Source organism: Ursus maritimus, unplaced genomic scaffold (assembly GCF_017311325.1).
Source record: "Ursus maritimus isolate PB19 unplaced genomic scaffold, ASM1731132v1 scaffold_19, whole genome shotgun sequence".
Classification (NCBI taxonomy): Eukaryota; Metazoa; Chordata; class Mammalia; order Carnivora; family Ursidae; genus Ursus; species Ursus maritimus.
Genome location: NW_024424341.1, coordinates 13,943,116 through 13,958,614, shown reverse-complemented (window position 1 = coordinate 13,958,614; position 15,499 = coordinate 13,943,116). Strand labels below are relative to the sequence as shown.

The 15,499-nt window shown below is 41.8% G+C and overlaps 1 protein-coding gene across 2 annotated transcripts in view; it reads right to left on the bottom strand.

Moving 5' to 3' along the window:
• Window positions 1-15,499, bottom strand: part of NUP93 (nucleoporin 93) — a 104,638-nt gene that overhangs the window by 33,554 nt on the left and 55,585 nt on the right. For both annotated transcript variants that reach the window (XM_008702613.2, XM_040633329.1), the window contains exon 4: window positions 3,161-3,223. In XM_008702613.2, the coding sequence (XP_008700835.1) occupies window positions 3,161-3,223 (63 nt within the window). The remainder of the gene's footprint in view (window positions 1-3,160; window positions 3,224-15,499) is intronic.

Below are 15,499 nucleotides of genomic sequence, written 5' to 3'. Positions count from 1 at the left end.
TTAAGACACAAGGAGGTCCATCTGGTTTGCTTCTCACTGGAGTCCGACAGAATGGACTAGTCCAGTCAGTTAGACTGGGGTGAAAAAATACCCACGAGAAAAATCATTTTCTCTTGTTACATTAGTGAACTTCAATATGGGAGCTATGCATTTTGAATAGAGAGCAGTATCCTGGAAAAGAAAGGCGGCATCAGGCATAGGAGAAGAGGTGGTTTCCCTAGAAGATATCCAGAAATGGTACACAAGTGAACCACAATCTCTTCTCAACTCTTCCTATTTAGTGGTCAAACCAACAACCTCCTCAGCCTTGAGCCTCTCCCAGCAAGGAAAAATGAAGGGCGATGTGGCACGAGGACCAGGGTGGGCAGAAATAGGGACGTGGGGGAAGGCTGGCATACCACAAAGCTTTCTAAGCCTGCAACAGGAGGTGCGCTGCCTAAGCTATGGTATTGACTTAGGACACCAGAGTGTCACGAGAGTTTTTCCTAAGGATAAGTCCTCTGGCTGGTAAAGAATGGCAGAATAGTAAAAGCAACTGAAGAAAACAGACAGTATACTACCCACAGACGCTGCTGCTGAGGACACTGGGGACAGACTTCCAGCATCATTTAAGGGGTAGAGTGACAAGAGTGGGAATTAACCAACACCTGTTAATCAGGCTGCCTACCTACGTGCCAAGAACTCCTCTTTCAGGAACACAGGAAGTATTCTGAAAACTGGCAGCTTTCTGGGCTCAAATCCTCAGATATATCCTGAGCAGTATGCCAGGCTACTCATTTAGAAATAGCCCCACAACCTCAATGAACAGCACTGTGGTTCCATTCATCATTAGTGTGATAAGGAGCTTCCAATAAAAATAAATGGCCCAACATTAAAATTCTCTTCCTTTGACCACGCAACCCCGAGCTTATCTTAATTACATTCGAGCTAATGAAAATCTAATTTGTGGGCTAATCAGAGATGATCAGCCACCCATCTGCCCTATTCCAGCTTATTCCCTTTAGACCCACAACTGAACCACTGGATTAGGTGCAAAGAAAATGTCAACCAGGAGAGCTAATGAATGAGAGTCAACAGAGCTACTAACTGACAACTAAGAGGAGTGAAGGTCTGAGGCAAGGTGAAAGGTAGGGAACAGTAGGGACAAGAAGGAGAGGAATCCAAGGGAAGAGAAAAGGGACAACCTGGAAGGGTGTGCGGATGTGTAAAAATTAAAACGAAGGAAAGACAAACCACAGAAAATGACAAAGCAGTGGAGAAATTATAAATTGCACTGGACTCTTTCAAGTTATGTGTGGACATCTATCTCTGCACACGGTTAAGAAAGGAAGGCAGGAAGAGAACTGGGCAACTGAATTAAAAACAGGTGGGGAGCACTCAAACCCCATTTTCATAAAGGGAATAGGGAAATATGCTTTGACTTCACACCCGCTTATTACTGAGCTGTTGCTGGCTTTTAGAAACTCTACATATGTTCCGATAATGTTGTTCTGTTTTTGCTGGGATGCACCAAATGGAAAAAGATAGGACACATTTGTGGTTTTGTAGCTTGTTTTCTTGGCATTTCAGCAGGACACTGGCAAGTTATTCAAACATGAAATTACCACCAATATGCCAGGAAGCTGCTCACCTTTCATTTGAAAATAATTCTTGCTCAGTGGTAGTCTCCTGGTATCCAGACAGGTGAAAGGTCTCCCCCCAGGCCGGCTCCCAACACCGGAACATTCCCTCACAGACACATACACACACGTTTTGCACTGTGGTATGTCACTTAGATGTTTTGGCTGGCTGCACATTTAGTCTCAGTATGGCACAGTGTTCAGAGACTGCCAATTCCAGAAACACATTCCGCAGGGTAAATGGATTAATAAGGCTCAGTGGCATTCGACAATCCTAATTTAATTTCACTGGTCCTTTACAGCAGGAGAATCGATGCTGGTGAGTAACTCACTCAAAGTGTGAACAAAAAAGCCTTTTAAAAAAATTTTTTTTCCCAAATCTGAATCAAGTGAATTTCTCTATTTCTAGGAATAAATACTATTGCCAAAAATGTACCTAATAAAATTTCAGGGATTTCTTTTTACTCTGATAATTAAACGTACCAATCATTTAAATAAATGCCTTTGGAACATCTTATAAATTAGAGCTGGCAAGCCCCCTGCTGCCCTATCTCACTCACATCAGCCTTCCTGAGATAGTTCCACCTGCACAGAACATTTTAATAAAGCACACTGAGAAGCAGTTTTTTATTTTATTATTTTAAACTACATAAGTAATTTTAAACTACATAAATAATACATAAATATATTTCACTTGATATAAGAGTTATAAAGTAAACAGCAGAATAGAGGTTTCCCCTTCGCCCCTATTCACTTCTGCAGAGACAGCCACTGCGGGCAGACTAGAGTGAACGCTCTCCGGCCTCCTTCCTGGGGAGAGCTGCAGTTTTTAGAACCAACTTCACATGACTGCTAACCTTCCTCCCCCCATCCCCAAAGGACTCCAGTGGCCTAAAAAAAAATCCCTTACCCCATAATGGGACCTTTTGGAAAGGTTTTGCTCTTCTAATTCTTGTCAGAAACAAATGGCGATAACACATGTTAGTAAACAATCTTTGAGTATCTTGAAGGAATGCCTGATGCAAAACATTGCTACACATATAATGGCTGCTCTGGCTGACTTCTTCACCATCCTTTGGAGAGCCAAGCTGGTTTTCTTTCCTTTTTTTTTTTTTTAAGAGCTTGGAAAAATTGTTAATATAAAAGGTAACACAGAAAGTCAAATTGTATGATAAAAGGAAAAATTAAGGAAAATTATCAATGATCATAACTGCTTTTCTGAACTGCTGATTCAACAGAAATCAAAATATCATTTTATATGCTGTAACAATGAAACCAAAGAACTGTCTGGCCTTCCATTTTAAGATTAGTTTAATAATTAATTGACCATTCTGTTTCAGATGCATTTCAGTCACTAAACACACACAGAGTTACAACCATGATATCTTCCTCAAAAATAGTTCCCACAGAACTCCCTCTAGTGAATTAGCTAAGTAGGAGAGCTGGGCCTGGACCCAGGCTCCAGCTTCCAGAACCTGTGCTCCCAGCAGACACTGCTGCCCTCACAATGGCGTCCATCCTCATTTCGATTCCTTTCTTACCCTCTTCCGGGACTCCTCAATGGCAGACAGCAGGGCATTGTCCTTCTCATTCTTCAGGAAGCCCTAGGAAAGGCGGAGAAATGACACAGCTTAGGTTAAAATCAACCTTCAAACAATCAAAAGTATACTGTAGGGGAAAAAATAACCATCAGGATATCTGCTATCCTGCCCATCTTCAACCTGACAGAAATTTCTTAACTCAGAAACATCAAAATAGATGTTTTTTCCAGGTGTTTCCTAGTTTCTTTCATTTTGAGAGCACATGATGATTGTTAGAAGCTAAAGTCCCCAAGAAGCAGTAGCTCGAGTCCCATGTCCTGTAAACATATAAAACATGAACTAAGAGTCAACACTGACCTTCAGTATTTCTGAATGGCCCAGATTATAGACAGTTTTGGCTACACAACAATCACAGTCCTTCTAACTGTTCTTCAGTCTGTATTTCTCTGTTGCTTTTTCAATTCATTCTTCAATTTCTTGAAGCAGCACCTCACACTGCAGAAGCAGCACCATCCACTTGTCTGGGTGTTTTCCATTTATTTGTCAATGGCTGGGATACTCCCCCAAACAAACAAACACACACACACAAAACCCCACACATTTCTTTTGGGGTCTTGCCATGTGCATTCCCTATTTCAGGCCTGATGACACTTGCTTGTTTGATATAGATGGGATGAACAGAAGACAGTCAAGACTGGTTTAATATGCCCAGGGCTAAATGCCCACAAAATGCAACTACACAGTAACACATTGATAGACTTAGTTTCAAATCATGGTGCCTCCATTTACTGATGGCATGAATTTAGCCAAGTCACTCAAACTCTCTAAACCTTAGTTTATCTGTATGTAAAATGAATATTAAATGAGATATGCAACCAAGCGCTTGACTCAAGGTTCAACACACTTATTAGAATCAATTAAATTTAGGGGCGCCTGGGTGGCTCAGTCAGTTAAGCATCCGACTCTTGATCTCAGCTCAGATCTCCATCTCAGGATCATGAAGTCAAGCCCCATGCCCAGCATGGAGCCTATTAAAAAAAAAAAAAAAAAGAACCAATTAGATTTAGATCTGTTGGTGACATCAAAGAGGGAAACACCCAGGAATATGAACTCTCTGGGGAAATATAACACAACGTAGAATTAAGCTAAAGTTCTGAAGACATACTAAATTTTAAAACCATTATTTGACCAGTTTTGAAAACTTACTGTCATGGTTAGTTTTTGATCACCTATTATATTTTAACAACTAAAACATTTTAATATATGTTGTTCAAGCAGTCCCAGATACGAAGTTGTTGATTCTCTAAGACAAAACAAAACAAACCAAACCAAACATGGAGGGAGGGCACTACAATTGGGGATATAAATTTAAATAAAATATTAATCTTCATGGATTTCCCTGATTTCTTACGCATTGGCCCATGATTCTCCCACACCTGCTGTCACACCCCAACGTGGTAGTGCGTTGGATTGAATAAGGACAATGGCCAGCAGCCAAGGAAACAGTTCCTGCAGGGCAGTCCCTGAGGCAGCTCTTGGGCAGCTCTGAGGGCACAACATGAAGAATGCTCCAAATACCCATACTGCTGTTTGGTGGAAGGGTGGGGTGGGGAGAGGCATTAGTCACTTGCCAACTGATGCAACGGCCTCAATAAACCAAAGCACATAAGGTTAAGACCCCGTGCGGTCCACTCAGAAGGCGGCAGCTTGTCATCACATCCTTGCTTCGGGCCATCTTTTGGGAGCTAGACACGAAATGATGGGGAGGATTTTAACAGACCCTGTTTATACCCTTTCACAGCAAATGAATCAAGTCAACAAACCTTTATTATAATTTTACTTTCACAAGGAGTCTTTAATGGCTAAAGCTAAAAGTTTTAGTATCACAGTTTATAAACAAAGCTATGGAATTATCATTAAATGCTGCTCCCGAACAAACGGTAGGCTTAGATTGTGTTTTGTGGCACCTTTTCCTGGCTGCTGCTATGGGAGGTGGATGGTCTACGCAAGCCACCTTTGGGGTGAGGGTTGGGGGGTGATAACCACTGCCCGACAAGGCCTGGTCTTATTTTTTTCTTTCTGGTTGGGGTGGGGGGCACTGTGCCAAGTGCCCCATGCCCTTTCTGGGCTTCCTCTGCTCTTCCCAATGATCAGCCTGTTCCATTCCTTTAATGTACCCATGTCTACACGTAACTCATGGGCACGCACACACGTGCAAACACACACACACACACACACACACACACAGTTAAAATACAAATGCAAAGCAATAATCAGACATATTTGTTTAAAAGCCACCTAATATTCTTTAAGAAACACAATTCCAAACTTTCTAAGAGGTGAAATGTCAAATAATGATGAAAGGTAAGAAAAAAAGATACTGCTTTAGGGGCAGATGACTCTCTTCCTGAAAATATTGATTATAAACCCACATTTCAGAAGTCTCACTAATAAGTCAATCGAACACTTGTGCATGAGAATCAGATTTTAGACAGCGTCTACCTATGAACAAAGACCATAAGCCATTATGCACCTCAACAACTGGGTTTTCTCGATAGCACAAATTGGGCCCACAAGATATATAGATTTTGGATTTCAATTTTTCATCCTTTATTCCTCTCTAAAATAGGCTACATATGACATTTTATTTTAAAAAAACAACATATTAATGGCCTATCTTTTGAAAAGAATCTGTAACAGAACTATAACATATACAGTCGGAATAATGCCGGGGTCTGGGTGCCATCTAGTGGCACTTACTTTCTTTTAAAGAACACACACACACACACACACACACACACACACACGTGTCGAGGGAAAGTAACAAATTAAAAATTTGTTGAGGGGCAGAAAAATACCCTCCTCAGTCCAAGTTTCCCACGGATCTCTCCCTCGACTTCCTTTTTCCACGTGTGCTTCCTTTCCTTCCCATTGCTTCTGGGAGGCGCCTCTCACACCCCACATCCCAGAGATATACTTCTAATAGCTCATCAGAAAATGGGTTTTCTGGAGGACTGAGGGCGTGAAGGGTGACCTGGGAGGTGCCTTTGCCTGGTCACAGACACCCAACAGTCCACCTCCCAATCGGAGATGCCAGCCCTCTAACTGTGACCCTCAGAGTACCGCATCACTAACGTCCCCTCTTCTTGCCAACAAGCACTTTTCAATTGGTCATAGTCTCCCACCCAACCCGTCCACTGCTGGCCCACTCAATAAAGAACATTCCACAAACATCTGCAGGCCTGCTAAGTAAGACAACTACTCCTGACTTTCCCATCTGTATACTGCTCCTCACTGCCAGAGTCCTGGAAACAGACCCTCTTTTAACTGGCTCCTTGAATGGGTTTTGGTTTCAAGCTTTCTGTAACATATAATAGCTCCCATTCAGGAAGCAATTAAGGGCCAGACACTGCTCTAAGCAATTCAAAGACATTACTGCTAATCTTTTAACAATATGAAAGAACAGACATGATCACTCCACTCTCCCCCCATCCACCCCTCTCCGTTTTACAGGTAAGAAACAGAATCTCAGCATTTAACTAACTGGAGCACAGTTTCCCAAACAGGAAAAGGAAGAGGCAGAATTCAAACACAGTTCTGACTCTCAAGAGACCCAATGTTTCTAAGCTACTAAGGGAACAGTACACTTCTAAATCAAAAAAACAAGAAAATAAAATCAAAAATCAAGGAAAAACTTCCTTTTCTCTCTAAAAAGAATCCAAGAAGGAAGCAAAATATCTTTAAATTTGTTTTCTTCGTCCATTATCAGTTCCCCTTTATGAATGATGAAGTTGAAGCCTCAGAGAATACCAACTTTTTTTTTTTTAAAGATTTTATTTATTTATTTGACAGAGATAGAGACAGCCAGCGAGAGAGGGAACACAAGCAGGGGGAGTGGGAGAGGAAGAAGCAGGCTCATAGCGGAGGAGCCTGATGTGGGGCTCGATCCCATAACGCCAGGATCACGCCCTGAGCCGAAGGCAGACGCTTAACCGCTGTGCCACCCAGGCGCCCCGAGAATACCAACTCTTATACCAGTACTAGTAAGGGTTAACCCTTTCACTGCTATGGGGGTCACTCTGTGCTAGATGTGCGTTACACGCAGCTGGTTCTAGTCCTCGCTTTGAACTCAATACTAAGCTGTCTTTCAGTGCCACTTAACTGGATCATACTTTAAAGTATGTCCTTAATTAATATAGGTTTAAACATTGAAAGGGCCATTCGAGATGACCCTGAGATCAAGACCTGAGCTGAGATCAAAAGTCAGATGCTTAACGAACAGAGCCACCCAGGCACCCCCCATGTGTCCCACCTTTAACAGAGGAAGTGAGCTGCCCTGTAATGTTGAAAGGTGCCCCCCCATTCTGAAAGTAGAACATTCTTTTGAAACCTTTCGTAAGCCAAAAAGACATAAAGCAAAGAAGCAATTACCATTAATACATATGAAAAAATTGTTGAGTGTTCCCGGACCCCCAAATAACCTCTCTTTGGCTTTTCTGATACCTTAGAATACATCTTGTTAACGGATGCACAAAATAAAACCAGATAAAGCACACGTGCTCACAGACAGAGCTCAGAGCTATGGCGGCTGGGACGCTGAGTGCGGCTCTCAGGGAAAGAGCTTGGGTGGTGCTGCTCTCACCGCTACCGCGCGGGGTGTGTGCTCCCTCTATGCTACAAAACAAACGCTGAAGGCTTTTTTGCTTTCCACCTTTATCGTAAAAACAGAAGTCTGCTTTGGATTTCTTTTGGTTAGCAAAAACAGGTACTAATGCAGGTCTTCTGCAAAAGCAAAGTGGTTTAACACAAACTTTTGAAAAGTACAGGGGATATCTGTACTAACTGAGAACAACCCAGAACATAACCACAGGTAAGCCAATTCTCCTTTCAAACATGTGGTTACATCTCAGGAACCTGACAGCCACGCTGGCTTTTAAGTGGCTCAAGCTGGGAAAGACAGGCATGAAACGCCCTTATTTTTAGTCACCAGGCAGGCTGGGTTTCAGAATACAAGTGGCAGCTAACTCCTACTGCAGAAGAAGGGAGTGGGCACAAGGATGTTTGTTTTTGTCAAATGGCCAAATTCTCTTAGCTTATTTGCTTTCCAAAAGTGAAAACTGTAAGAAATAAGGGTCTCTGTGTGAAAAATTTCTGTATCCACTTTAGCTAGGAAAGTAAGATGGCAAAAAAAAAAAGCTTACAGTGACTCTTTCACAGTTCTTTGCTTCCCACCTACAACAAATAAGTGACTTGCTGGATGGTTACATAAACAGTTTGAAGATTTTGAACACAGATTTCCTGACCATTAAAACATAAAACAAAAAAGATATAATAATTAGTCTAGCTTGACCCCACCAAGCAAAAGCCATATTTTACATGGTCCTCAAAACACAAAAGACCATTCCACATCTCTTCCCCTTCAACAGATCAACTGGCAATCTACTCTGACAAAATTTAAAGTGAAGCACCCACACCGGGCCAGACTTTCTGAGAAGGTATCTGACATAAGACAAAAACACATAGTGAGTGCTTTAAAAGTTTTGTATCTTCTCTCATTTAATCATAACTATACACAAATTAATAGGGAATCTGTAACCAACATTCCAAATCAAAATAAAACAAGTAAACAGTGACAGTACAAAATGGTCATCGTAGATGAAAAAAACATTGCCAAGACACAAGCAACAGCTAGCAAGGCAATGAAGAAGGAAAAGAAAACTAAGCTGACCAAAAAATAAACTTAAAAACCAGAAAAATCCAGACGGTCTGCTGCAAGATGGACACAAGACTTCCAATAAGCACTGCGAGTAGCTGTTAGAACTTTAGATAGTGAAAGGGAGAAGTGTCTGATTTCTAGAAAGACAGGAGTATGAGTTGTATCCACTACTGTGCTTCAGCTCATTCTAAATAAAATACCTACTTCCCCCTTAACCTTGCCTAAATTCCCCTTCTTCCCAATTTCTGAATAAACGACGTCTTCTGAAACCTTCTCTTGGGTGAAATTTTTACAAAGGTAAAGCTGCTACTTCAGGAGAAAGTGAGGAAGGACAAAGCGAGATACTGTGTTCAGACGGGCACAACAGAAACCCTGCCAGTACTCGCAGCCGCTGGGCTTATCAGATGGTGTGGACACACTTTTCATTAGCTTCCTTTGTGGAGCCTACAGAGAACGCCTCAAGGAATTTTCAGGTGCAGAGAGATGTTCATTACTGATAAAGCCTAAAAGACGAACAGAGAAATTTTTAAATTTAAACATTTTCAAGATTTGGGGGGATTTCATATGGTTTCATAGCATGTTTGGTTATTTTATCAGAGCATTATTTAATGCAATACAGTAAGAATACATAAAATGTCAGCCTAAAACACCCAAGAGATAGTGAATCTCCTTTTGCAAGGAATACAGATGGAACAACAAATCCAGGCTTTATTCTGCAACTCAGGTATTTAGAGTAAATCCCATAGCTTGTTTTCTACAAAAAAGTTTAATACTTTAAATTGTTTCTTCACGGACCGCATTTAATTTTAAGAAGTAGATATATAGAGATCATTAAAAAAAAAAAAAACCCTGCAGAAAGCAGTGCTAAGCCAGCAGCTGACATTACCAATTGTAACATATTTTTAATGCTGTTGTATGATTTCTCACTGCGCATTTATGCAAAAGCCTAGCCGCTCTCATTCAGCAGGTGGCAGCAGACCCTGCGAGAGTGGCTGCGGAGTTCCACCATTTGCCAGCTCAGCAGATCCAGAGGCCTGCAGGCACTCTGCAGCCACAGGTGGCAAACGCTGTCACTATAACATGGCGCTGCATGGGCACCAGGCCATCTGTCAGTGTCGGGCTGCAGGGTCCCATTTTGTACACGGTTTCTACTACTGGGCTAAACAAAGGGTCACACAATTAAGTGATGGATCTGGGTCCATTAAGGCAAAATAAATCACTTCTCCCATAATTCAAACTGGTTTAAATGATGGTCTACAAATTCTCACAGGTTAAAGCTAACCCAATGTGTCCAAGAAGGTTCTAAACCTAAGAACACACAGCTCTGAGAAAGTGCCTTCTGGATCCACCCAGGGCCTTCCAGGCAGCACTGACTTAAGTGTGCTGGCACGCCTGGTCTCTTCAAGGGCATGCCAGTCCAGGCGTGATGAAATTCCATCTAACCTGTGCCTTCTGCAAAAGCCACAGGCCTCTGAGAGAGCCACTCATACAAGCCCACCTAACTGCCTTTTGTGGACCCCTTCCTGTTATCCTCCCCAACCCACAAAAGAGGAGAAAGAAGAGGGAAATCACTACCGTGTAACAAAAATCCAACTATCAAGACTCAGTATTGAGTGAAGAAAGAATGTAAGAGGCAGGACTCATCACGACCCGGTAGGGGAAGTCTTTGAGGACAGGGATGTGCCATTCCTGTGTGAGGCAGTGAGGGGTGCAGAGTGCATAGCACACCTCCCTTGTCAACACAACGGAGGCATGTAACTACCGGATGCCTCCTCCTAGTTCTACACCCAGTCATGAAGCTGCGGCTGCTTCTGAGCACACTGGGGTACTGCCCTTGCAAAGGCAGGCCAAGGGTAAGAGCTGCACCCTTGTGAGGGCCAGTTCAATCTCTTGTGCTACTGCTACAAAACCAGTTGTGCCCTTTTAGGGAGGAGTCCAGGGCATCCTGTTATATGTTCCCAATCTCTGGCCATCCAGGAAAGGAAAGCAGTCTGTCCAGCTCAGTCACTGGAGACTACGTGCAGAGGGGGAAAAAGTAGTAAGAGCATAATATAAATGAGTAAAAGAATAAACAACGGCCATCTAGGCACTAGTGAGAAAAAAAAAAAATGTCTTCAGCAGAACTCCCTCTTCCTCCCAAATCCAGCAAAGCCCCGCAGTGACCTTTTGGGGCTGCATAAATAACTTTCCCCTGCTGGTCACAAGAGGTCTGGGGTAGAGGATGTGGCTTGCTCAGTGCTGACAATCTCACCACTTCATAAAAAACAAGCCAGAGCCTGCGTCCCAGCGAGAGGCGCCATGATACAGCAGGATGCGCCATGCTGCAGGGGTTGGGCCTCAGCTGGCCATCCTCTCTCTCCACTCCTAGAAGTGGGGCAGGGAGGAACAGGAACACTAGCAGCCAAGACAGAGATGGAGGGAGGGCAGCCAGCCAACTGTTCTCGGACTGCTGAGGTGGCCCCATGGGAAAAAGCAAGGACAGCAACTTTGAACATTTTATCTCCCTGCCCCACCCCCCGCCCTGGTAAAAAGCTAGTATACTTGCTAGGGCTAACCTTTGGGGACACAAGAACAGGGAGGATTCTAAAGAGAAAACTTCAATCTAGTTTTGCAAATGGGATATAATAGTGTGACAAAGTATGTCTGGCTTCAAAAACCAGCACCTGAACCCTCTCCTCGCCCAAAGGTATGAATAGATCTAAAAAATATTAATGCCATAGCCATTTGAAGTGACGGTAAGGTAAAGATAAGGAGGATACATTAAGGGATGATAAAAATGTTTTCGTATGTCTTTGGGAAACTGATTTCCATCTTGAAGATGGATCAGTCCACAGTCAAAGAACTTTGGGTACTAAAACCGCACTGCAGTATAAAATGGGAATGCATCAATAATGGCCTTTTATCATGGCCGACATCCCCTGCCACTGTCCCCCAAACCCACTCTAAAATAACTCATTAAAACAACCTTGTATTTTATTAAAAAACACAGATCCCCTGCTTTCCTATCCAGTGTCTTTTTCCTTTGGAAATAGGAAACAGAAGCAAGATTTGGGGGCTGTGAGAACAGACAGCAGAGGGTGTGTCTCCGAGCCGGTCAGGTGGAAACCAAGCAGTTTTTGCCAGGCTGGTTTCTACAGCACTCAGGATTAAGTTCTACTTAGCAAGCACAAGGAGCACTGTTAGTCAAGACGATGTTTGAGAACCACGTGTCATATTAATTCCCTGCTGGTACACGGTGTCAGTCATTTACACTGCAGTCGAAAATCACAGCTCCTCCCGCTATGCAGCATTGCTTATGCCGATGGGATTGGAGCACTGATCATCATGGCTGTCAGAGAAAAGGGAGCTTTGGTTTTGCTGCAGTTTCTTCTTATTCGGAAATTCTTTTTCAAACATTTGTCTGGAGTCCACTAAAACAAGCAAGAGACTTTTATTTATAACTTCCGGTTGTCTTACATGGGATTTGTCATGGTACGCCTCTGCTCTGCTAACAGTACTTGGGATTTCACTCTCTCTCAAACCTTAAGTTTGGAAACATTTTGACTTTACCCTGTCAGAGCTGAGGAAGTACCACAGGATACACCACTCACCATTAATCACCACGGGTAGAGAAAATAGAAAACATTGCCTAGCTGGAGCGGCAAATACAAACTACAGGAGGAGAGAGCAAGACCATTTTATGAATACAAATAGCGTGGAACTGACAGGAAGCTAAAACCTTCCAGCCAGCCCTTGGATACTAGGAAAAGGGCAATCCTGCACTATGGGACCCCTCATACCTATAGCTGAAGGAGTGATCTGCTGGAAGGGCGTGTCAAAATGGCCGGCTCCATCCCAGCTCAGGGCAGATGGATGTGATGTCCATGCCCGTCCCAGGAGATGAGTACTCCCCTCCTTCGAACTGAGCCAACATGATGGACAACCTAAAAGCTCAACTTGCAGAATGTGTCTTATTTTTAAATGTTTGTTTATAAACGATAAATTTGTAAGTGCATTTTGACTACAACACAGGCCCAGGAAGATTCCACGCACAGCTCAATTAAGTCATTTCTGGCACGACTGTGAAGGAACATCTCTGTGAGTTAGGCTGCTCAAGTAAAGACAGGTTCTGCTGAAAGCTCAATCCATTAGGCCCATCAGTCACCAGAGAGCCCACAAAGAGAAAGACATGGAGTCAGATGCGGGCAGCCGCATAGTACAGCACAGATAAAGAATCAGGTGGTCTGAATTTGGGGCAAAAGCAATTGCTTTGCAGATGTATGACCTTGAGAAAGTTGTTCAACTACAGCAAAGCCATACTTTGTCTACCTATAAGATGAGCTGATTATGCTTCATCAACTCCGAGGCCAGCTCTGAAATTCCAACTCCAGGAGAGAAGGGAACAGGTAAGAAATTAGCACTGTCACTACCAGTATGACTCCAGGTCACTTCCAAATTAATCCATACCTTGAACCACAAAAGAAATACAGTGAACTTTGTTTTTGAAGGCAGCAATATTTATTTTACATATAAAATAACCTAAGCCCACACAGAGCTAGACTGAAAACCAGAATCAAAGGCAAATAACATCTTTTCATTGGAATGCTAGTTTCATCTTGCCATAAAGAAGACTCATACTGCTCTCTGTTTTCTAAAAAACCATCCTATATTGGAAGGAGTTATGTTTCTACATAAAAAAAAGAAGAAAACACAAAGCAAGGGATTTCAGAAATGCTGATATAAAATAACTATTTGAAATTTATTTTATCCATATCTGCCACCAATTTCTTAAAAGTAACAATTGGAAGCTATTTAGATACAAGTGCTAATTCAGTCTTTACTTCAGGAAAATCTCAAAATTTCTCTCTTCTAACAGAATAAAAAGTAACTGCAAATTGGCAAAGCAGTGCTACTAGAGGTGTCTCCAAACTTGATTGAAGAAAAATGACTCGTGCGGTGCACCTCTTATCACAGCGTTCCTGGTGACGCCATTTTACTCCTTCCTCACTGCCATCTTAGTGCCACAGAATGCTTCTAGAGCGCTGGCCGACATGCTTGCTTATCTACATTGTGGCACTGCCAGAGCATTCAAAGGTTTGATATGAATACATTTTTTGTAGCAAAAAGAGCCAGCCCCTGACTCTTTACTACCAGCCAGGCTAAAATTGCGTGAGAAAAGCGAAGAGCTTCCAGATTGAAGAGATTTGGGAATCTCCTAAAAGTACCAGAAAGGAGAGCCTCTTCCCAGTAGCCAAACTTGAGTAGATCATGAAAGAGGCAAAGAAACTGGAAAGCAACTGGGTCTCTGCTATCTCCCCCAGAGTACCTCGTACATGGCTTCCATAAAGCCAGAGAAAGAAAACAAGACTAGAATCTTCAACCAAGTTTTACTTTAAAAATTTCAAAGGAAGGCTTTGTGACACCCTTCATGCCATCCAACCAAACATTTTATGCAAGCAAAGCTGCAGTTAAAATGGAGTTCTAATTTGCTGTCCTAAAACTCTTTTATTTCAAAGAGCAAGCCTTATAAAAATCAAGGGAAAAGAATCCCTTTGCATTCTACCATATATCCAAACAATGAATATATTAAATGTCCTTCCCAGGGTTAAAATAATTATATTGAGATCTAGGCTCTTATGCTGCAACCCTAAGATTTATGTAAGATTTATGGAATCTTTGTAGGATTCTGAACAGGGCTTAGGATAACTGAGCCTTCCTATTTCAGTGAAAAGACTGATATGAAAATCTTCCTCTCCCTTAGTTTCAAAAACATCTATTAATTAGAGAAAACCAGCATTCGGTGAGTAGGATGAATAACAGCTAGTGCAACAAGACCTGGAAGAACAGCTGGCTTTATAAATTTGATATCAAGTGAAAAGGATTCTCAGATACTCAGTTCTGTGAAGATTAAACTCCTGAAACGGCTACTAAAGGCTTTTGAGCAAATTCTTCATGGTACAGTTTACTGTAAAATACACTTACTACAAATTCTTCAGCGTTAAGTGCCGTTAAAAAAATAAACACACAAATCAAAGTTAAAATCCACTTATTTCCTCTCAGTAAGAGCATAAAGGAACAAAGGAATAAGCCAAGTCAAATCCAATTAATTCTAAGAATCAAGATTTCTAAGCTTACAATCACAAACAAGAGTTTTCCACAAGTAGCTTTGAAGTCAAAACTATTAATTAACAGAAGGCACTAAGAATTATCCCCATTAATGAGAGTGAAAGTCTCAATCTATTGATCGTTTAGGACAAAATCTTGTTTTGTTAAAACATTTTTTCTTATATATTTCAGTCAGCTACTATAGATCATTAACACGGAAGGGTTTTCTTCTAAAAACAAACAAACAAAAAAAAACCCAAAACAAAACCTAAACTAAAATCCAGCAATTTTCTTCAGGACTGGAAAATAAACTGTTTGTAAAAGACAGTGAAAAAAGAAGCCTGAACTCTTAAATTTATCATATTTGGATTTTTTTTCCCCAAGTGTCATTTTCACCTTTTGACTGGTGATAAACTCATACCTCTCATTAACTTAAATTATCAGAGAAGAACTAATTAAAAGCATGTGTTAAAATCACTCAGACATATTCATTGTATCATCACACTTGGTTTCTGACACACACATAAAAACATACATCC